Here is a 23999-nt window from a genome sequence, read left to right on the forward strand (position 1 = left end):
GTCAGAAAGAGAAGCCCTATCGTCCTCGTCGGCGACTATGGATGCCTTTCCGCATTACCTTCGAAAAGCTTTTGTACGGGACGCGAGCGAGGACGTCGCACACTTCCTTCGAACCCTCCGACTTTTGGACGAGTTCAACAGAGTTCAACCTCTCGGACGCCATTGTCCGACCCCCACCCAAGGAGGAGAAACTTCGGAAAAACAATTATTTAGGCAACACTTTTTCCGTCAAAAGAATTTGAAGCAGAGATTTCGACCGATTCAGCCCGGAGGTACCACCGCGCCCATTCTGAAATCCAGACTCCGAGTGATTTTCGCTTTCTCGATCTTCCGAAGCAACGTCTCGGAGGCAAAGGTGTTGCGCGAAGGACCGATCGAATCGCACGGCTCTCCGACAGTTCAGAGACGAGCTGACGGAAATCCACGATGTCGGAATACGGGAGGTCGTAGCCGCGCAGGAATGACGCGTCACAGTGGCGCGGGACTATGTCGAAATGCGGGCAATACCGGTTCGTCTCTCGTAGTTGTCCAGGAATTAAATAGGTCCGGATATTTACCGGTTGCCCCTCACACATTAACGACTCTTGTTTAAAAAGAACCGACGGCCGACCGAAAAGTCGTGGCTGGCCGAGCGGCTCGGAGAGAAGGGCGAGGCACTCACGCAGGCAGCGGCCCTCTTGGACCATCCGGAAGCCCGCCCGGCAGACGCAGCGCGCCACCGGGACGCCCTTGGCAGTCGACGGGATGCACAGGTGCTCGCAGTCCCCGTTGTTCAAACCACATGGGTGGTCACCTGCCGGCGAGGAAGAGCGAGACCTCCAATGGAGTGCGTTTGGAGAGAGGTCCGGGGCCGAGACGGCACAGCTAAAGTCGCACGTACGCCTTCCGATCCAATGTTAGAAGGTGCAACCAAGGAAACTAATAGGAAAATCTAGCACCGAAGTGTTCCCGCTTGTTTCGCCAATTCTGTTGGTAATGAAGCGTTCAAAAATTAAAGATGAGTTCAGTTTGCCACTAAAGGCACGCAAAAACATCAAACTAAACTCTAAAAAAAAATTTGATGCTGTCGCGCTTTTTATTTGACATTCCGGCAGCACCCATTTGAGGTTTCGACTGAATCATACATTCGTTTCACTCGCAGAAACACTCGTAATGTTCATGTTCGTAATAAGCATGTTCCTACCATAACACATCAATGGGCAAGGAAAGACGCCACGTAACTATGTTTCCACGACGGATGCCGACGTGGCAATGTTTTATCCCTTGACTACAATTTTGTTTTTTGTTTTTTTTTGTGGCAACGCACATGCGGCACAGGATCTATGCCAGAAACAAGAGCAACAGAAAGTTGCTCAAAACTACTCACAAAATGCCCTACGACGACCCACGTGGTTTTTGCATAAGCAGCACTCCCCACAAAAACTGACACAACCGTCCCTAGGCCTAACCCCTTTCACAATTTCACCATCCGAAAACAGACAACAGGTTAATGCATGTTTGTTAACGTACCGTAATACCCTGAGAGGTATAGCCAGCCTAAAATCAAGAGCAAATCGGGTGAAAATATGGAGTGGGCTACCTTTCAATGTACAATCAAGAAAAGCTACTTTTAGGTTGTGTCCCTTTCAATCTTGTTATTGTGGTGAGGGGCAACTAAGCAAAGATGACTGTGCAGTCAGCAGCGTTCGCTCATATCCTGCCATAGCTAACTAGATGCATTTACGCCGATACCATATCATTGATCTTAACACTACTATTACTAAAAGTGGGCTATCTTTCGGTGTTTAACAAAAATATAGCTAATCAAGCCAGAAATAGGGGTGGGCTATCTTTCGGGGTCAGGGCATCTCTCAGGATTTTACGATAAATACATCCAATGCACAAAACATGTTCGAGGGCCAGAAATTCCTTATCCCCAAATTTGGTGGCCGGGTGCACCGTGCAGCTGTGCTGTTCATCGCATCTGAAACTTCCTACTTCCAACCATTACCAGTGCGCGCCTGCTGCCGTGTTTAGTTTGACTCGGCTTGGCCGCTTGGCGGCTGAACTCACTTGGCGGCTGTGCAGGAAACGAAAGGAAAATCCATACTGACACGCTCTGAGGGGGTGCGTCATTATGCAAGTAAATACGGTTGACTGAGAAAAATTAAAGTCGTTGACTATGAACCAACTAGTCTATGTCACAATAGCTGCTTCACACGTTGTACACATTGGCTATGTTCATGCTCCCCGCCGGTCACGGAGATAATGGCCGCCCACGGCGATTGGGCACTTCATGTCCTTCGCATATTTTTGAACTTGCTTAAAATAGGGGTTGGCCGCTTGATATATTTTTCGATGATCCCTGAAATTCCTTGAGAGTAAGAAGCGGCTGCTTATTGTGACATGGGCACACGCCCGGTATTTTACAATAGTTGGCCAACCTGAATGTGCGGAAGGCAACACAGTTAGTAAGGGTAAGTGAAGGCACGTTTTTCTCACTTTTCTACTATGCCCAGCATACCATCAAGGAAACTACTAATGCGACAGAATGCGTCGGCACGAGGTGTAATATGGTCTTCTCCCGAACAGCCTTCCAAAGTTCACAAAAATTGCAAGCGCTAGCTGGGAGCCCAGCAGGCATTCGTCGCTTCGGAAGGCGAGTGTGTGCCAGACGCACAAACACTGAAGGCGGCCGCCTCTGGAACGGTCTGCGGCGGGCTTGGACAACCGTGCGGGAAAGGGAGGAGGCCTTCTCACCTGGGGGCTTGCGCTGGCGGTGGTACACGTGGATGGAGAAGGGGCGGGTAAGGTTGGCCCTGACAGTGCGGACGTCCGACTGGTTGTACTTGTGCACTGCCAGCACCGAGTTGCTGTGCCAGCTGGTCACGTACAGGTGACGCTCGAACACGGAGATGCCGTACAGGTTGCGCATCTGCGGTTTGTGAGACCACTGGTGAAGAGACACCCACACCCCCCCAAGAACACTTTCCCTACGACGTAGGAAAGAAAAAAATGGAAGACGTTTACAATTCCCTGTAATGCTGAATCAGAGCACAGCTCTAGAGGAAGAGGGGGGAGGGTATGGAGAGGAGGGTATGGCCTTCCTCCTCTTCCTCTCCCCCTCCCTAGTGACGTCACTTGCGACCCTAATGAAGGCTTTGTGAAGGTCGTGACCTTCACAAGTGAAGGTCATGTGAAGGTCATGACTTTCAAGACGTCACTCGTGACTGTAGTGACGTTACGTGTGACGTCACTATGGGAAATGTCCCAGAATGCAACGCGCAATGATGCCGACAGCAACGTCAACCCAGAAACGGGTGCCTAAGAGCTGTGCTTTAGAAGATAACACTTTCCCTACATTGTAGGGACACCCACAATCCCCTGAGAACACTTTCCCTACAATGTAAGGAAGAGAAAGACGCACGTTTCCCCGGAAACATAGGGAGGGAGAGGTGCTCACCGGGGTCCCCCGGTAGACAGTGGTGCGGCGGGAGCCGTCATAGCGGATGCGTTCCACCACGTCCAGGTAGGTATCGACCCAGTACACCTCCTCCCGGGGCAGGTCCACGGCCACCCCGAACGGGTACACAATCTTCTGCTCCACCAGCTTGGTCCGCTTGGTGCCGTCCAGCCGGGCTCGCTCCAGCAGTGGGGCCGCGCTGCCCCACTCCGTCACAAACATCAGCCTGCGAGCACACATGGCCCAGTTGCACCGGCCGCCCCTCCGCTGTCTCCGACCGTCTTTGACACCCCCGTTGCTCATCACTCCAAAGCAGTTCCCGAGTGGCAACGAACGACGTTGCGGCCGTCGCCATCCCAGTTTTTGCGTCGCCGCCTATGATCATGGCCGGCGACGTCCTCGGGCAGAAATCGAGAAGCGCTTTGATCGGAGACTCGCTCCGGGCACCGTAGCTCCACTAACTTGGGCGATGGGCTAAATGAGTTGCGGCGGACGACCAATTCGAAACGAAGAGATGAAGCGTGCGGGTATGGAACTTTGGCTACGTCACGTGCAGGGCGTTCCGTCGTTTTGTGCAATGAATATGTTACGCATACGTTTAGATGGCGGGAAGTTGAGGGTTGTTTATACTCCAACGTGACGTCAACGAGCGCGCGTGCTTGGTTGCATTGGTTGATGCTGGCTGCAAACGAGGGTCTATCATCCGTTGCTGTGGTCGAAGTGTCGCGGTGTAGCCTGGCGTGTCGGCACGGATCACGACGGACTAGAGCGTGCTCTATTCGCAACGTCGACAGGTGCATCTCACCGACGGCGGCGGCGATCCGAGAAGCCCTTGTGCGAGTGCTCAGTTTGGGAGTTGGGATACTGAGGCCAGTCGGGGTTTGTGGGACGTTCGTTTCTGCAGTCTAAACTCCGACTTGTACGTAATCTGTTACAAGTAACGAAATTACTTGTAATCCGTTAGTTACATTTATTGGCAATTTTATAAGGGAATAATTACATATTTTAGAAGATAATTGTAAAGTAATTTCCCTACTTTTTTTTTTTACGTAAAGGAATGATTGTAATTTGTTACATTTTTGTTTTCGTTCACGAAAGAAAGATATGAAAATTTTGAATATTAACAAAAAATAAATTCTGAAAAAATAAATATGTATATATATATATATTTTTTTTTTTTGTAAGGGTAAGCTTTACATGAATTACATTATCACCTGGATTTACAAAACGCAAGGCCCAGCATTTTTCAGATGCTCAAAGCTTTTCTTCATATCATCTAAAACTGACTGTAATCTTGTTGTTGTTGTTGTTTTTTTGTGACACGGTTGTTTCCAAACTGTAACTCTTCAGCTTATGAGCTGGCAAGTTGGGGTAGTGGATCTGTGTGCGCCTTTTTCTTTTTGTCCCTTCACTCTTTCTTTTCTTCCCTCTGGTAGAGAGAAAGAGATAACTTCTTTGTATCCACTTCAGGGACGAAAATAATCCACACTGGGGACAAAAGCGAAGTTTGGGAGAACTGTATCTAGGTCTTAGTCTCAATAGGTCAACAGGATCTAGCCGACGTTTTGAGTGTCGCACGGGTCGGAGGAGCTTAGCAAGCGCGCTTTTTTCTTATAACCCAATCTAGAACCCAGTCGCATGTCCAGGTGGCAGCACCCACTTGGAAAAAAATTGAACTGAAAAGCTGTTTCGCCCGGCGGACGACACCTTCACGTAGAAACGAGGCAAGATGTCCGACGAGACTTTTGAGAGCCGGATGCTGCTCAAGATCACAAAAGTGTGAGTGGCGGCAACAATAAATGCTTCATAACACTTCTGTTTTGTTCCTTACCCCAGGACAGCGAGGTTGAAAGTAAGTAACGCCGCGAAAGTGACAGATTCTTCTTGATGTAGCAGTCACTTTTGTAGAATTGTAATTGCAACTGTAATTAGTTACAATTTAGCCATGGGCAATTGTAAATGTAATTCCTTACTTTTTTTTTAGCAACGTGTACAAGTCTATATGAATTTGCCATTCTTATCGCGCGTCCCTTCGAGATGTGCTACCCTGAGAATTCGTAAGTCTAACGAGCCAGATGCACTTGTACGGGGTGCCAGCAAAAGCTGGAAGCTCGATGAACAGCCAAAGGTAGAGGTAATTAGAATTAAGGATTACCTAATGCGTGTGCTATATATGATGAGGCGCTAGTTGTGAGCAATGGCAGCTGTTCTCGATCCCAACAACAAATGCTCTCGAATGTATGGGAACGACAAACCCAGTAAAATATCTTAACTTTGTAGCTGGCAAGAAATTTTCAACTTGTAAACGATAGTAGCGGTACACAATGACAATGGGACTGGATTCTGGATTGTTTGTATGAGCTCCATAAATTGTGCTACAGTTTCGGATGTGTACGTGGTGTAATATGGGCATTGTCCGCTCCTTTCGGTGTCAGCTTCACGAGTCAACGTGAAAGACTAGCTATGATGATAGTGCACTCGCCATCTGTCAGAAAGGGGTCACTGCAAAATATCAAGTGCATTGTTTCTATCGAAGTATCCCGGTGGATTCGCCGAAGTGACTTGGCACGACTCCGAAGAGCCTGACGAGCGGCTAGATTCGATGGAACAGTATATTGTGATTTTTTGTTTTTCTGCCGATATTTGCGCGACAGTACGATAAAATAAATGCTGGCTTTCGCTCGTCATCCTCCATCATTCGCTCGTTTCCAAACTGCAAAAAACTGCCCCGAATCACTACCTCGAAGCTTGACCACACGACACGGACAGACCGTACCAACGGACCGCACGACTGTTAACGACCGGGAAGCGGAGATACGCCATACGAGACAACGCGACTGGGCGGTTCTCGGCGCAACAAGAAGAGGCATAGTGGCCGACAGACGTCCTTTTGCGTCACCGCACATTGCGTTCGTTGGAGTATAAACGGTCCTTCAGTTGACCTTAACAAGCGGCCCGGTGCCTCCGCCATAGACAGGAAGTTTATCCTCTGCGACCCGGGGTTTAACATGGATCGCGCGGTAGCGATACACAATTGCGTGCAGGTACAACGTTCGTCGAGATCCAGACAAGCGGGAATGGGGATTGTTTCGATGCCCCTTAACACGAACGCAACTTACAAATCGATGCATACTTCCCTTTCAGTTTTTCGTCTAAAATGCACTTAGGGCTGGTTTTCAAGTCTGAGGCACTGAGAAAAGGTGCTAGAATGACACAGAGAAGTCACGTGCCCCCAAAGTTAGCAGAAAAAGTAGACTGAAGTAGTTTCTATATGTCTCGATGTAGAGATTGTTTTCGCGCTAAATGCAATGGGAAAACTTTCCCGTAAATCTAAGTGGCGCGACAATGTGACACAACGGCACCACGACGTGCAACAAGACCGCAACACGACGGCAAGCACAGAACACATTCTACGTCGATCGGCGCTTGCTTTTGCTCTCCTATCGCGAACCCCAGAAAGACGAAAGGCTCGTCTTCCTCCCAGAGTCCGTCTCTGAGGCCTCGAGCCGAACCATACTCCCCGTCCTTTTGGTGGATCCCTACATGCACACCTTCGTTTGAGGCACACACAAGTCGGGGCCGTTCGTATGAGAAAGGAAAGCCCGCGGGCCGTACTCACCCCTTATAAGGGTCGAGGGCGATGCCACGGGGTTTGCTGAGTCCCACGTCGATGACGGTGATGCAGACCGAGAGCGAGGCGTTGCACAGAAAGATGGTCTCCCGTACATCGTCCAGGAAGTACCAGTTGCCGGACACCCAGTCCAGCGCCATCTGGTTCACCGCTGAGGCAGAGGGGCCTTTGCGTCAAAGGGCGCCTTCTCAAAGCTGCCCGAGCAAAGGACGCTATCCTAGATGCCGAGCGAGGATTCGCGCAAAAGCCGCATGATAATCTCGATTCGCACGCATGCTCTGTGTGCGGTGCAGCAGCTGTACCTTCTCTGATGGCATGGATGGCACGGAGGTTCTGGGGATTTCAGCGGGGGCGCTGAAAAGCTCTGGCGTAACTTGCGGTGGCGGGGGCACACAGGTCTTACACGTGACTAGTGGCCAGTCACTTGACAGCTATTCGCAATTCCAGCGAACTATAGGAGGTGCGCTGGTCAGGCAAAATGGCAGACAAAAGAAGGTCATTTTCGTCGTTCAGCATGCGGACTACCATAAATTTCTTGTACTGCAGCGTAAAATCGGTGTTACATATAAAAGCAAAGCGATTTTCGCACGGTAGAAACCTTCTTCTAGTCAGTGCAGAGGAATGACACGGTGGAAGCCTAAAAATAATCACCGGAGCGATGTTTGTTTCTATGCTGCCTACAAGAACCAAGCAGCGATAGCAGACGACAGAGTTGAAACGACCTCCTCTCTTGAGCTTCTCCGGGTTGCCGCTACGCGGCGTCGATTTCGGTGGAGTCGCCAACAGGCCACTTTTCCATGGGCCTCCCACAAACACCAACTACAAACCCGTTTCGCGCCAAAAATACATTGTAAAGTTCCGAAAGAATGCCCACCCAAAATAAAGAGGTGAATGGTGAAAAACCTGAAGTGGGCTATCTTTGGGGATGCCACAGCAAAACTTAATAAAAAATTAATGATAAACACCCGGCACCTGTTACAAGCCACGTGACGCGGGAACTGATACTCCAGATCGCGGACACTGCAAATTCGCGTTTCAGGATGCTATAATCACACGGGAATTCGCTACCGACTCCTGTGCCACGAAAAAGGATACCGCAGGTTGCGGACGCAACAGATTTGCGTTTTACGATGGAATATACACGCAGGAGCAACTCGCGCGTTACGGGAGCCAATATCGCGCATGCAGATCACGGACAAAAACGCGGGAACCTGCTATGAACTTTCTTATCAGACATACCGGTACAGCAGATCGCAAGGCGGATGCGATTCCTGTCGGACATCGTGTGACGTCCAACAGGAATGGGGGGGTGGGCAATGTTTCGGAATTTTTATGTTACAGATATTTAGCCAGAAAAATGGGATGGGCTATCTCTCGGGGGCAGGCGTTCTTTCAAAACTTTACAGTAGCTCTAAAAATGGTTTGTAAAATTGCCCCGCTGCGACCAGAAGCGACTTTTAAATCTAGCTGATTATTCACATTTTCAGGAAGCCAAACAAAGAGAAAGTGCACCTTCGTCACCTTTTTCAAAAGCGCAGTTTTACGGGATACACTTTCCTCCTGACGTCTACGGACGTGGCTTGGCCCGTTTCGAGTTGCGATCGGAAATGCAAGTTTATTAAAAAAAACTCTGAGGATTTTTTTTATTTGTTTTATTGTTGTGTGATTGGGACGGTTTGGTTTACCCGCTTAAAAAAATGAAGTCCGCTTACTCGCCAATGAGAAAGAGTCTCTCAGCTTCAGGTTCCAGCGTGTGTTTAAATCCGGCACCTTGGCACACTGCAGCACCGTTTCATTCCCGTCGTGGTTTATCTGCAAAAGGAACAACCCACCACCATCGTCACTTATTCACCCCCGAATATAGACCCCCCCCGCCCCTTCACTTTTGATTTCCTTCGGGAATCGCTACTCGGCAGAAAGGAGGACAGAAATTCAACTTCATTTAATGGCTCGTATCTTGTCTTACATTTTGCTAAGATTCGCTGCAAAGTTGCTTGCAAATGAAAAACCAATTGGTTTCTCCCTGTATATTTTATTGACCCTGGTGTTTCCAATGAAGTGTTCGGATTTTGTTGACGTAACCTGAAGTCACGTTTTTCTTGATAATGAGCAGCCTGGATGACGAGTGTATCTGTGTGTGTAAAGATACTATCTGATGAAGACATGATTGGTGTATATTTTTCCCTCTTTTTTTTTTTTTCATTTGAACTAATAAATTTAGTTGCGAGTTCAGCTCTGTCCTCTCGTGTTTGTTCCTTTGTTCATCCCCGCTCTGTGAAGCTGATTTTCATCAACCATGAGCTATTATATTTTAAGTATTTTAAGGGATATTGAATTTTGGCACTAATTCCTCAAATTTTGGCAAAATGTAGGAGGATGTAGCAGGATAAGCACTTTGATGCAGTTTGGCGCAAACGGTGCAGCAAGCACATCACTGTTGAGGAGCCTACAGTTCTTGGAGGCACTATGATTTTCAAAGACAACAGGATGCCTATGGGTCTAAAGACCCTATTATACAGCAAAACCATATCGAAAAGTCGACGATCACAAGGTCCCCACAAGTCCTCGAGGACCATAGGATTCTCGCATGCCCTCAGGGCCCTATAGGCCTTGAAAACCATATGGTTCTTGAGAACTCTATGGTCCTCAAAATTCATGAAGATAGCAAGAATCTCATGGATCGCTGAGGATTCTATGGCACTTGGTAAACCTAAGGTCCTTAAAGATCCTCGGGTTCTCGAAGACCCTTCGGTTTTTGAAACCTCAATAATCTTCGAAGACTGCAGGATTCCCACAGGTCCATGTCAACCCTACGGTCCTTGAAAACCCTGCGGTCCTTGGAGACCCTAATGTCCTTGAAACCCTGTAATGCTCGAAAACCACGGAGTTTTCAAGGACCTGCGGGAACCCTGGGTCCAAATGCAAAATGCTCCGGCAGCCGCAAAAAAAGATGCAAAGTGATACGCACCCAACAGACGGTCTCATTTCTGTGGTTGAAATCCATGGCCAGGCTCTCCTTGACAGGAACGGTGCTGTTTCCACTGACCGGGCTCCCATCCAACCGGATGTGTTGGATGTTGACCGAGTTGGCAAACAGCAGAGTCGCCTCCTCACCCTCGGGCACTGTGGAGCCGACAAGGACCCGACCGTTGAAGAATCTACAATGACTACGTTCTTCCGTCGCCCAGGTTATTTCGGGTTTTGCATCGTGAAAATATAGCTTTAACTCGTAGCGCCGCGAAATATTCATCATGAGGAACACCGTGAAACGAAACTTTCTTGAAGCCGCGGAGTGGCAGCCAACATTTCGTAAAGAGGCTTTCGCTAAATCTCTCGTCGAAACACCTGACTGCCACTCGGAGGCATACAAAAGGTTCCATTTCGAGTTCTCGGTACCAGCTTTTGACTCCATTAATGTTCTACGAACAAGACAACAGGTTCCCCAGAGATCCTGAAAGAGCTTGCGGCCTAGGAAAGCACCGCAGTCATTGAGGCCTATGGGATTCAACAAGAAGCCTGCCAGGGCGGCTCACCGTTGATGCCCTCGCAGTGGGAGCCCTTCAGGCGGTAGCCATGCACGCAGGAGCACACGGGCTCCTCCCCCGAGGTGCAACCCTGGTCGCAGGTGCCCTCCACGCTGCAGGGGTCCGCATCCACGCACAGCGACCCCATCTCCCGGTGGGGCTCCATGCCCCGCTTGCAGAAGCACAGCGGGCCCTGGGGGCTTGGCTTGCAGCCCTGCTCGCACGAAGTGTTGCCGCACTGCGTCGTATCCGCTGAAAGGGGAATGGTCGCAGATCCAAGAAGCTCCGGCGGTGCTACGGTCCGTCTCCCTTAGAGAGTCTCTGGCATTAAAGACGCCCTAGGGTGGCGTCAGGTATCTCTGCTGTGGACGGGTAGTCTGGCAAGTGCAACATCTCCGGTAACCCGGGCACAGTGATTATGCGGGAACTGGTGTACATTCGTAAACCAGTTCCCGAAAGAAACATTAGAAAACTTGGGCAACTCCGCCAAGACACTAAAGAGAAACTCGTCAGCCACATAGTAAATCTGACATGTCTGTTCTTCCTTTCATCTTCTCGCTAAAAGGATATTTCGGGTTAATTTACGTCGCCCGGACTGTGTCCAGCATTTTCGCGGTCTATGACGAACGATCCAACATTTACCTGAGGTAAAATAATCTTTCGACCGCACCTCGCGGACGACTCTCATAATCCCGTTTGCGATTCGTCGTCAATTCCAATCGAAAACGGGGACAATCTTGTCGAGACTCACAGCAGAAGGTGCCTTCGTCCGAGAAGTCAGGGCAGTCGTTGTGGCCGTCGCAAAGTTGCGCGATTCGCCGACACGTGATGCCGTCACTGCACTGGAAGTAGTTCTGCGGACACACATTCCCCAGGTGGCCTGCAAGAAAAACAGTGGGGGCATTCCAGTCATCTGGAACGATTGTCCCGACGCTATGCTTTCACAAACCTGCGGCGATTCTCACAGTACCCAATGATGCAAGAGTTGCACCGAATATCTGGTTGCGAGAATTAGAATACTCGTTCGCAGAACTCCACTTGGCGCAATTGCTACTCAGACACTTCTCGGATCACCGATCGCCGCAACTGCTAGCAACGGTTAGCTCACACTCACATCCTCAGTCAAAAAGCAAGCATTCGGGATATGTTCAACATTATTTTGCATTGGGGAAAGCAGACTACCATATAATGGGTCCACTCTGAAACCTATATATGAGGATCTAGACATATAGTTCAAATTATCTTCGAAAGAGCTCGAATCCCATATTTTTTGGAAGCGAACCGGGAGGCCCTTACATCGCCGTGCATCTTCGTCGGAGGTGTCTGGCTTGAGGTCATCCGTGAAGCCGCAATCCGACTCGCGGTCACAGACGAAGCCTTTGGGAATACATCTCCGGGACAAGGAACACTGGAACTGGTCGTGCGAACATATGCTGGGAGCTGCAGAAGGACAAAAATGGGAGAGTCAGAGTGGGCAGAACAAAAGCTCAACACGCTCAATGGATGGACAATGCAAGTTGTAATGTGCCGTGGCAATACTTCTACTGCAGAACACTGTAATCCACGAAGGACAGCTTCCAAAGGACAACAGTGAAATAAAACACCTCTTTTGCCTATTGCAAAAACAGAAACAAGAAAAACTCATGTAAAGCAGTCTCGAGCTACGTAAGCCCGAGACTACCCTATGCAAGATCACAAATAAATGTTACAAGCTTGAATGACTACGACATTTTAAAGATTAAGTATGACAGACACAGTGCACAACATTTGCTCCGTCTCAAGGACGCCAGACCGGCACGCCCCTCCGCTCTGTTTTAGAAACCCTTGCTCACGAGGTTGACTAACCCTAAATGCCTGCAATTCTCTAAACGTTAAAAGTGCGTTACACTTTGTACCTCCGCCATTTGTTTTACCAAGAAGTGTAACACATGTGTGTCTCAAATGTCTCGAGCGATGTGTTTAGGTCACAAAAGGGAGCAAACCAACTAGGCACAAGCAAAGTCGTAGAACGAATGAAAGTGACGCGATCCATTACGGGGCTCTGGGAAGAAACTGGATCTGCAGACAAAGAAATTCCCGGCAACTAGGGCAGAGGCACTGAGACTTGGTCTTTGAATTCGGCACTCCCGGCGGATCTCTCCGAGGGCACGGAGGGTCCCGACAACCTTCTCTTTGCACTCACCGCAGTCGTCCGGTTCGTCCGAGCCGTCCGCGCAGTCGGGCGAGTAATCGCACTTCCACTGCGTCGGGATGCACTCCTTGCCGTCCGCACATGCAAACTGGTTGTCCGAGCATTGCACTGCAAGCACATGGAAAGTCAAAGCGAGTGAGCAACGTGCTTGGCCAGCTAGCAGTTGATGTGGTTACCGCATTGTGGTAACCGTGCCAAGATTACGCGCCGTTTTCAAGTTCTCCCGACCGCTCGAGTAAAAACAAGACTTCAACAAATTGGTGAAAACTCCCAAGTCAGCTCTTCACGCCGAGAAACAGATCCACATAAACGGATGCGTATTACAGGCTCAATTGCGAGAAATAAAGAAGCCGTGAAATATTTGTACCACTGGTTGCAAACAGAAGGAAGCAAAAACATTTAATTGTACTCCCAATGGGGGTTTTAAAACTTGCGTCTGTCGTTTGGTTGTCAAACGGTCCGAAACGACCGGCAAAGAGTTGTACTTGGCACGTTGAGTGCAACTAGTTTGTGCCTACCTGTTTTTGCACCAAAGAATACTGCCACGTCGGGTTAATGAATCTTGTTTTAGTAGGTAGGAGTCGATTGGTATTTGCACCTGTAAATCAATCAATCATGTTTTGCGCCTGCAGACAATACTTTTAAAGTATGTCGCAGTTTGTTTTTCTTTTATAAGCTGGACGTTTTGCAAGTGTATCATCCACTGAAATTTTCAGGTGTTTTGGAGCTGTAATATCAAGCTTGTACACTCGTTTCCCAGCTTCCTTACTCTTTGTGTGTTCAAGACTAGTAAAAGAGAGCCTGTTCATCAGGGAGGTACCAGTGAGAGAGTATGCATGAGATGTGGCAATTAGTCATTCAACTGGACTAGATTATTTTATTCGAAGACTCGATAGACTGCAGACATATTTGCCTGCCTTCGTTTATTCTTTCAACGAGATATGAGCAAAGCCTATCTCTGAGTGTTGTCCCAATATTTTCAGAGCATTCCAGGGTGTTTTCTTACTTCTTAGTGTACACCCAAATCCACAGAGCAAAATCTGATAAATTAATTATTGACTGGTGGTTACTCTGTCAGTGTCAAGCCGCTGGTTTCCAAACGTGTCATTTACTATTCACAACAGTTTTTCTTTCAGCCAACAAAAATTTAATTGAGTCTTTTTTTTTTTTTTTCACAGGGCGAGAATCGCAAACTTAGCCACATTTTATGGCACCTTTTTTTAAGGGTTTACAAGCAAGGTTGTAAAAATGTGGGCGAGACTGTGTTGAAGCGCATGAATGTTAACCCCTTGCCTACTCATATTTTTCTTCAAGGAACATACAGCAAAACTTTATTTTAAACGGACAATTTGCATAAAAATAAGACAAAAGCATTTGCTTGACTTCCAAAAGAGGTATCTTTCCCTAAATTAGGACTTCTGATCCTCTTCAGTAATCCTTCACAGTGTGATAGCGCTGAAAGCATTCAGGAAGGTGGAGAGTCACCTTGCACTATCCACATTCCCATGGTGTTTCACTCAGTTTCTTGTTGGATGTGCATACATTGAATTTCCGTGTCGGTTAAATGGCAGGCAATTTTTAATAACCTCGGGAACTAATTGAAAATAAAAACAGATATATAAAAAATGGTTGAAGTGCTGGCAAGCTAGTGCAAGTTAACCATGATGGTTGAAACCAGAGACTGTGGTCGAAAAACGAAAAAACTGAGTAGAAGAGAACGAAAGAAGTGGCAACGCCTCAAAATCAGTAACAAATTTTATTTTCTGCACACCTTATATATTCTTTACCCAAGGTTGTCCCCAACGCAACCTTAATGTCACCGAAACCCGGTCAATGCTGCATACACAATGGGACGCAGAACCAACACTACAAATCTACAGCCAGTACAAAGGGTTCATAGATCACAAATGAAGCAAGTTGAACACAGACCACATAACTAGAGTTCCATGCTTTCAGATAAATCCCAAAAACTCGGAAAAACACCCGCTGGTAAAATTTTGTCAATTCCGATTTATCCAATACACTCCAAATATTGATGTGCTAAAAGAAAATACAGTATTTTATAATTAAGTTTGATCAACGCACAGGGTCGATGGTCCTGGGAAAATGATACCACAGTCATCTTTCAAATCGCGGACCATTGTCAAAGGGGTCTTACCGCTTACCTCGTCAAGGTTCATCCAGGACAACAGGTCATTGTACTTTCGGGTCACAACAAAAGCCACTGGTTTGGCCTCCAGTTCGAACCATCCTATTTGTGCTTTAGAGGTAGGAGAGGCCGTGTATTTGTACCAGTGAAAGCATGAACCATAGAAATTGCATAAAATGGGGAAAAAGGGCAGCTGAAACTTCTCTATTACATCCTTTACCACACCCCCTCGCACAGCTGTGGGGTAGGTTAATGGAATATGATGGGATGAATGCAAGCTTCCCAGCGACTACCTCCAGGAGTTCATTTATTTTAAGGTATAGACGTTCCTTGAAGCAACACTTGGGTGCAACTTTTGTTGTGGGACAAATTAGTATTGCCAATGGCAATGGTACCAATGCCAAATCCAGCTGAGAAAATATTCATTGATACAGGCATGTTTTATTTTATTTTTTTATCTAGCATACATTTACACATGGATATTATTTATTTATTTATTTATTTTTAACGGGAAACATTGCGAAATTAAATTTTGAATTTCTGAGAATTGGGAATTAAACAAAAATAAACTTTGAAAACACGGAATCCTAAACATAACCAAACCGGTAATCTCAAGACAGAGCCGTGAGTCAAACATTCCAAAAACAGGGGTGGTAAGTCTAGGATAGGGCCAGCTTGAACATGGGAGATGCTGGGTTACAGGCATGAGTTGAGCTAGTTGGTGCATAACTAGGATAGGCCAGATTGCTCTGTCCTAGTTATGCAGCGACTAGCGCAACTCAAGCCTGTGGTCAAGCCCGATTCGAAATGCATTGGAAAGGTCATGCGCCACTTCATGAGCGAGTCGTTGAGAAAGCAATGGGGAAGGCTGGGGGGCGCTGGGTATCCATTCGTGAAACCACAACTTGTCATAGAAATGAAGGAGAAGCAAGGCGAGCGGAGCGCAAAGAACCCACGAGCTCCCATCGCCCATTTTCGTGACCATAACTTGAAGGCGTGTGCAGAAAGGTTTGGGCTTGAGAGGGGTTTTACTTGTGATCTCAAGTTGAATAGTCCTCTGGAGGCAGGGCAAAAAGAATGTCAGACGAAGCCTAGAGAGACCTCTGGTCCATGGAAAATTAGCGGCCTGGTGTACGAGATGAGTATGGTTTCAAGTATGCTGGGCAAACTGCAAGATGTTTTAATGAAAGGCTCGCAGAATGCAAGCGAAATGTGCGAAACAACACTTCCAACACTGAATTGGCAAAGCACCTTCATGAATATAATGGTAGTACGGCAAAATGGTCAGAAACAAAAGTCGTCCATGAAGAGCGTAATATGAAACCTATTGTGCGCGAGACAGTTTGGAAAAATACGTCCAGCAATTGTATTAGCCAAGCGTCCCTGCAACTTAGAAGCAAGTCCAAAAAGATTTTGCAATTGTAATTTTTTTCTTTCTTTCGAGGTGGTTGATATGTGACTAATGGTCTTGTGGTCTGCGTTGAGTTTTTACAGCAAAGCTGTTTATGGCTAGGGTTCCGTGAATTTTTCGTGTGCATTACAAAAAAACTTTACGCTCACACTGTCACACATGCACGCCTTCCCTGTATAAAAGATTCAAAGTAAATAACCAAAATAAAGCGTTGACAAAAGCACGTGCAAGATGCCATTTGTTTTAGGTTTTTGCTTTAGAACAGTTACTGCTGTAGACTCCGGCACTTGCAGCACATGGAACACCATTTCCTGCATTCTCCTTGATGCTTGGGTAATTTAGCATGTATGTATCCTTTCGTCACAATGACCACCAATCAAGACAAAGAATAGAACCCTGCATATCCGCGGATTATCCGCAGATATCCGCAGTAAGTGGGCGGATGTGGATACAAATTAGACAAATTTTGGCGGATTGCAGATCAGATGCGGATGACAGGGGCTGCGGATGTAGGTATCCGCGGATCCGGATCTAAATTTTTGCCCGGTGGCATTCAGTTCGTCGACTGACGTTTCATCCACAGATTGTTTAGTCGACATGCGACAATTGATCGAAAGGCTTCCCGTGTTCGTTTCATCGAAAAACCTGAGACGTTTCGTTGCACACAACCCTGTTATTTTTGTAAAAAATTTTGTGTCTCGCCTGGATTACAGGGGGGAGGGGTATGGTTTGGTTAAGCATGCCTTAGTGAATCGCGCGCTAGCTTTTAGCGGCTTGGTGAAGAAATGCGTTGTTGACAAAACGTCTCAGGCACATATGCCCACAAAACATACAGCGTCGACAAACCATGTGTCCATGAAAAGTTGTCCACAAAACGCATTTCCACAAAACGCGTTTTGAAGAAACGATAGGGATCCTAAGAAAGATCTGATTCTCACTGAAGATTGCTTCAGTTAGTGCGCTCCATCTCGTCAAAAATGCTATCAATAGAAAAAGTAAAGAATGAAGGGAATCAATCGTCTTGAAAAAGCTAGTACATTGGCAGGGAAAGAGCGAATAACTTTCTCCAGACAAAGGAAACCTCAACTGTACAAGTCACAAAAAAGTAGACAAAACGTACCCTCTCCGCAAAGAGTAGTGTGGTCATGATTCCAAAAACAAAAGAAGTGCCTCAACAGCGATCGCGACCCTGTGGTGCCACGGTTCGTAAAGCTTCGGAATCAACAGCGCACGCAGAAAAGCAGCCTGTAAACTGCCTGTGTGTCTCTTTTTTTTACGCTTAGAGTCCTAGCCAAAAAAGTCTGGTAGTTCATATTCGTCCAACTACGACGCCAGGGCGTTGTAGCCGGACGATAATGAATCTCTTTTACTTTTTATCGTTTGACGGAACTAAAATGTCATAATTTAGTATGCCCTTTTTTAACTTTTATGTTTCAAAAGTATGCGTATGCATAAAATAGGTGTTTCAAAGCAAAAAAAAAAAAATTATATATATATATCCAGGGCTTTTTTTTTTAAGCTTAACAGAATATGTTTTCAAAAACCATGAAAGCTAGATTATTGCGGTCTGCGCAGGTGAGTTACACGGCCAGGGGGACATAATATAAGAGACTAATCGTAACAATCAGTCCGCTAATTAGTTCAAATTCATTAATGAACTTTTTAATTAATGAAAATAGACATATAGCTCCGATTAGAAAGTTGCCCCTAAAACCCCTACATCAGCCATTTTCAGAAAGACTTTGAGCGCCTGAGAAGAGTAGTAGTGCACTAAAGTTAGCACTCGTGGAGCACGCACAAAATTAGCATTGCGATAAGGCGCCCGCGCAATTTTTCCGTCTCTTATCTAGCCCCAGCCTTGTACCTGCTCCACGAGCGGTAACTTTAGTGCACTACTACGCTTCTCACGTGTTCAAAGTCTTTCTGAAAATTACTGATTTAGTGGTTTTCGATGACGCTGAGCAAGTTTATAATTGGAAATATATGTCTATTCTCATTAATTAAAAAGTTAATTAACAAATTTTAACTAATTAGCCGACTGATCTTTACGATTAGCCCCCTATACTATGACCCCCTGGCCGTATAACTCACCTGCGCAGACCGCATTAACCTAGCTTTCATGGTTTCTTTTTAAAAATTATGTTAAGTTTAAAAAAAAGATACCCGGTATATATTCATTTTGTGCACTTCTGAGCGGAGTGTTGCAGACTCCTATAGATGATCACATAACCAAGATCATTTTTCCTTCGATGCGCAGTGTCTCGGGAACGCTGATCACTTTTAATATAAATATGATGAAACTGATGATAAAATGACACCTTGTTTGAATGGTGACCCGAAGATTTCTTTGTACAAAGATAAGCAAACAACCTAAAAAGTGCTGTTTGTATTATTTTTTTTCATTCACGCTTGATGTTATGATGTACAATGAATGCCTGGATTGTGAGTCAGATGTGGTTCCACATTTTGTGGACGCGGTTCGGTTCGGATACGGATACAAAGTAGGCTGTTGCGGATCGGATACGGATACAATAATGTAAAAGGTTTGTGGATGCGGTTCGGATGCGGTTACAAAGTCTGCGGATGTGGATCGGATGCGGATAATCAAACTGTTATCCGCGCAGGGCTCTAACAATGAATGTGTTTGCACCTTTGTTCAAAATTTTGTGTCACGTGCCAAGCAGCTTCGCTGGTCATTCACCTTCACAGATTTCTCATGATTTTTTTTTTTTTGCTAGATTTATTATTTATGAACTTTTCGTATAGGCTGTAGATTTGTAGGGTTGGTTTCGCTTCCCATTGTGGTTTTCATGCTTCATTGTGATCACCCTTTCGTACAGGTGTAGATATGTAAAGATGGTTCCGCTGAATGCTAATGATTGTACCGTTTATAATGAGCCGTGGCTAGCGCCACCTGGCCTAGGAACCAAAAGTATGATTTCTCCACTCACCCACCTAAGCCAATTTGCTTCCCCACTGCGTTTTTGTAACTATCACCAGGTGGTGTGCGATATTGCCGGGAGCAACTACTACATCAACCCCCTCCGAGGAAGTCGCCGATTTTCCTCTTATCGAACCTATTTAACATTCTCTCAACGCCGAACCCACTGGCAGACAAGGTTGAGACTTTGGGCTCAAGCCACGCGGGAGGGACTTCCAATTTTCCTCTCTCCCGCCTGTCCCCAGCTGTGCTAGTTTGTTTCACTGTTCGTTGGGTTTCGGTGACCTTCAGGGTGTGTTGGTGACGACCCTGGGGGAAGGATGTATAAGGCGTGGAGAAAATAAAATGTGTACCCAAGTTTGAGACATCGCCTGCCCATTTTTTTCCTTCTCTTCTACTAAGCTTTTTTCCTTGTTTTTCTTTCTTCTCAATTACGGTTTTTGGACAAGATATCTCAAATGAGCTTAAAAACTGCACAATGCAAGCATCGTTCTGTAGCACTGTACTACTGTCCCATAAAGGAAAATTGGCAGAGTCGACCGTTCCGTGACTACGATCAAAGTGCCACAAGGAATATAGTTCCAAGAGGAGGTGAGTCAAGCCTATACGAGCAGTATACCTAATTGTGCGTGAGGCCCCACCACCAATCTTTTAGAACTTTATTTCGGTACAAACTTTTAGTTCAGCTCACATACATTTATTTCACGTGTGCGCATTTGTGTGCAATGAACTGCATCGCAGCCGGTAGCAATCACGACCAGAGAACACACTGCAGGCACTGCCCTGCAAGACTTTTCACCCATGTATAACCAGACTGAAGGCAGTATTTGCGAAATCAAATCTATTGTAATAACATTGTCAAAATTATTTAGAGCAAAAGAATGATGAAATTAGCATTGTTTGGTGTGGCCACCCGACAGAGGGCGCCAGTCTGTGTTTTCTCGTTCGAGGGAATGCAAGGCACTCAGTCCCAGTCAAACGTAAAGCTGTGATCGTAGACAAGCACAGAAAAAAGACAGGGACAAGAAGTTGATGTAAACACTGGTGCCAGTGTTTACGTCAACTTCTTGTCCCTGTCTTTTTTTCGCCGCATGTCTACGATGATAACCCACCTGGCCTAAATTGCCATATTAATGCAATCCTGTCTTTTTTCGGCGCTTGTCTACGACCATGAACCAACTGGCCCAAATTGCCACATAAATGCAAAGCTATGAGCCAGTCTCCCCTCAAAAGTCAGGGTAGTCTGTCTCTCACCATGGCAATGCCACCCCACACCACTTGTCCTAAGCAAGCAATGAAAAAGGCCAGTCGGGGCTGCAAGTTTCGCATGCTTCGCACATTTGTAAGATGTGCAAACCATGCGCAATAAAATCAGATGGAGTTGAAGACATGTTAAAGGCCCGTTCACACTCTTGCAACCGAGTACGACCGAGAGAGACCAGACCGGTTTTTAAGCCTCTTGCGATCTCTTAGGACCAGCTCCGCACTGCAGCGCATCCAGTCCTAAGAAGTCGCAAAAGGCTTAAAAACCGGTCTGGTCTTACTCGGTTGCAAGAGTTTGAACGGCGCTTAAGTCGACGAACCTAACACGTTCCTAACACACGTACGAGGGACCGATCCAACTGCCCAACAGCCACACTGACACGACACTGCCAGGCAGTTTTCTTCTTTAAGACTCGCCACCTGATTGTAACGCCACTTTGTACGCGGGCTCAAAAAAAAGCAGGAGGCAAAATCCTGACGTTCTTAGCGAGGAATCGGAAGCCAAACGCTGAATGAAGGATAGTGGGTAGACCTCAAGGCCACTTGCTTTGACGTCTATCCACTCTCTCTCGATCAGAACCAATCAGAGTTTGGCGTCCTTCTGACATCACCACAGCCCCTGCGCAAGCAGACGACTTATTCTCCGCATTATTGGTAAAATATGAACCACCAGCTTTTTTAAAGGGATACTTGAACGAAATTTAAAATATACCCGTCGTATTCAGAAATAGGCTGAATATGATCCACAATACCCGTAATTGACAATCACACTTTGGTATTTTGAGCCTGATGGCTGTATTTTTCGTTATAAATGGCCCACTCTAGCAAGCGCTCGGAGAGCAGCCAGCGGAGAGAATGTGACATCCAACGCAATCGTGAGATAGATTGTCTCAGGACGAGCAAAGCTGCGGTGAGGCCAACATCGAGGGGATGTTGATCCTAGCCATTCCAACCAACGAAGCGGCCGAAGCATGCCAGCGATCGGGCCACCACAAGTAACCCCAAGGCTGCTCTTGTGCGAATTTCGAGTGATAGGTTAATCTTCTATAACCTTGTAGACGGACAATAGCGACCTCGGGGACCCACAAAAGAGAGTCTCGGGGAGAGGCAAGCTCCTCCTCCTCTTCTCTCGTGGTGGCCGGAGGCGAGACAGTTATCGTCACTACCTGTCAAGGCTCCTAGACGGACATTACAAATGAGGCGTTAGCGACATCTACCAGGGGCTTCTTGCTAATCGTTTAACTCATTTTATAATTCCTTTGCGTGTATTTTTCAACAAGAGATTGGTGTGTCTGATGTGATACTGCTCCCTTGAACACAAATAGACCAAGGAGTATGCGCCAACATTTCGTTGTAGTATCCCTTTAAGGTGGAGAAATTTGCTCGAAAAAGTTGGTGCGCCGGGTCTAACTAGCGAAACCTCTTCACTAGTTGGTATGTAAGCATTTCTGTTCGATGCACGATAAGAGCAAAGGCTAGCCGAACGACGAGATAGGTGCGGCAGAACACGGCCAAAGCCGTCGGAGTCGCGACGGCTTGCCAGGGTCGTCGCACGGGACACCAGACGCGAACGGCGTGCAACGGGGTAAACAAATGCGTCAGCTCGGCTATCCAGGCAGAGGCATCACCTTTCGAGAACGTTTGCGTGAGGTCAGAAACCAGTAAAGAGAGAAGAAAAAAGAAGCGGAGATAAGGACACCGACTGCTCGAAACGTCTGCGCCCGTCGACGTCTTGAGAAGCCAAGCGAGAGTGGGAGCGGCGCTTTCATGATCTTGTCACGTGATGGCATCAAAACAGAAACCCCTTGAAACGTGAGGACGCAGCAACGGACAGCATCGCACCCGTTCGGTGAACGCATCAAGGAACGAGAAAGGCAAACAGCTCAACGCGCACGTGAAAATAATTAGTCAAGTTGACGCTGTTCACTTATCTCCTAGAAAAGACCTCTAAAGAACGGCTGTATTTTTTTTTTTTATCATCATTATTATTAATAAATAAAAAAAGAATCGTGAGTAGTAAGGGCCAAGAACATTCATCTACACCTACGGGAGCAACCAAAGAAAAAAAGAAAAAAAAAAACAGATAAGTTAGAGGAGTTCGTACGAGAGCAAAACGCAAGCGATGTAGAGGCTCCCGAGAAAAAATAAACAATATTGTTTTCTTTCATTTTTCGATCCACGCTTCCCTCGAGAGAACCCAGCGAAGAACATTTGACAGCCAGCGAGCGAATCAGCTGCGTGCAAACGTTTTACCGAGATCGTAGAAGTAGGTGCACATCTTTCTCGCTCCGCGCGAACCGGGCCGCGTGTGAGAGGTGCTACACGAGGCCACAGAAACACTAGGGCTTATCGGAAATTCGGCCGTACCTTTCTGAGTTTCGGGCGAGACGCCGACGACGGCAGCAGCAGCCAAAACGAGCAGCGACCAACGGCGCAAGATCGCTGGAGAAGAAGCCATCGGCGCTGTCGGAGTATGCGGGGTCTTTCGACGCCTACGCTGAGATCCTACACAGTTCAGATTTCGGTGACATGACTGTCACCTTTTTCTAGCTTCCGCACAAACGTCGCACGGGGCAGAAAAATCAGTTGAGAATCGAGAGTTTGGGAACCGCGCTTGCACGTCCAAGCTGCGTTACCGCCAGCCCGTGGGATGCTCAAAGTTGCTCTGGATGCGCTAACCCTAAAAACAAACAAACAAACAAAAAACTTACGCGACGGCAGTGCCCCCTAAGGTCCAAAAGCCACATCATATTTACGGTAGTTGGTTTCTTTTTCACGGCTGTCTGGAGTTCTTGGCTTCCTTCGTATTTCGAAGTGGGTAGTTCGTTCTAAATTTAAATGGCACATGTAAACCAGACTTCGTCTGGAAGCAGCTTGTTAGTGTAGCTTACCGTTTGTGCTTTTGCGGGGTGGCCAAGATACACAGGTTTCGTTTCATCCCAGGAAAAATGCCCGCGAGTTTTACTCTTCGAGCTTACGCAAGGAGGGCCGTAATACGCGCTTTGAATTATACATGAAAGGAAGGAGTCGACCTTTAGCATTTGAGGGCAGATAACATAAAAAAAAGTCTTTGTTTTTTCAGCATTGAGAAGAGTTTCTGGGCTGCTCTCCTCGATCGATAGCCTTCAAACCACTTCAAACCCTCCAGGTAGACACAGCGAAAGAACAAGCTTGTCCGTGCAAACGAGCTGGGCTAAAATACTATAATGAACGCACTTAGCTATCATACCCGCAGTAGCAATGCGCAGGAAATGGAAGTTGCACCACGCTCAAGTAGGAACCAAAAGTATCTTCCTCATGTCTAATAACCAAAAGTATTTGCTGTATAAAATATATTGACAATCGGCACAAAATCCGCCGTCACTTCCAATACAACGAGCCAAACACGTAAAAAAAAAAAATCGGCTTTCAAAGATAATAAAATTGCACGGCAAAAAAAAAAAAAAA

At 46.8% G+C, this 23999-nt stretch overlaps 1 protein-coding gene across 1 annotated transcript in view; it reads right to left on the bottom strand.

The window, feature by feature from the left end:
• LOC115332163 (prolow-density lipoprotein receptor-related protein 1) overlaps window positions 1-23234 on the bottom strand; it is a 138756-nt gene extending 115522 nt beyond the window's left edge. Inside the window, exons 1-11 of the mRNA XM_029994515.3 lie at window positions 22920-23234; window positions 12780-12896; window positions 11894-12037; window positions 11349-11477; window positions 10607-10849; window positions 10042-10196; window positions 8786-8885; window positions 7062-7224; window positions 3443-3668; window positions 2740-2914; window positions 662-793 (exon numbers count right to left, since the gene is read on the bottom strand). Of these exons, the coding sequence (XP_029850375.2) occupies window positions 662-793; window positions 2740-2914; window positions 3443-3668; window positions 7062-7224; window positions 8786-8885; window positions 10042-10196; window positions 10607-10849; window positions 11349-11477; window positions 11894-12037; window positions 12780-12896; window positions 22920-23010 (1675 nt within the window). The 5' untranslated portion in view covers window positions 23011-23234. The remainder of the gene's footprint in view (window positions 1-661; window positions 794-2739; window positions 2915-3442; window positions 3669-7061; window positions 7225-8785; window positions 8886-10041; window positions 10197-10606; window positions 10850-11348; window positions 11478-11893; window positions 12038-12779; window positions 12897-22919) is intronic.
• Window positions 23235-23999: the final 765 nt, after the last annotated feature.

This window comes from Ixodes scapularis, unplaced genomic scaffold (assembly GCF_016920785.2).
Source record: "Ixodes scapularis isolate PalLabHiFi unplaced genomic scaffold, ASM1692078v2 PGA_scaffold11__112_contigs__length_91849675, whole genome shotgun sequence".
NCBI lineage: Eukaryota > Metazoa > Arthropoda > Arachnida > Ixodida > Ixodidae > Ixodes > Ixodes scapularis.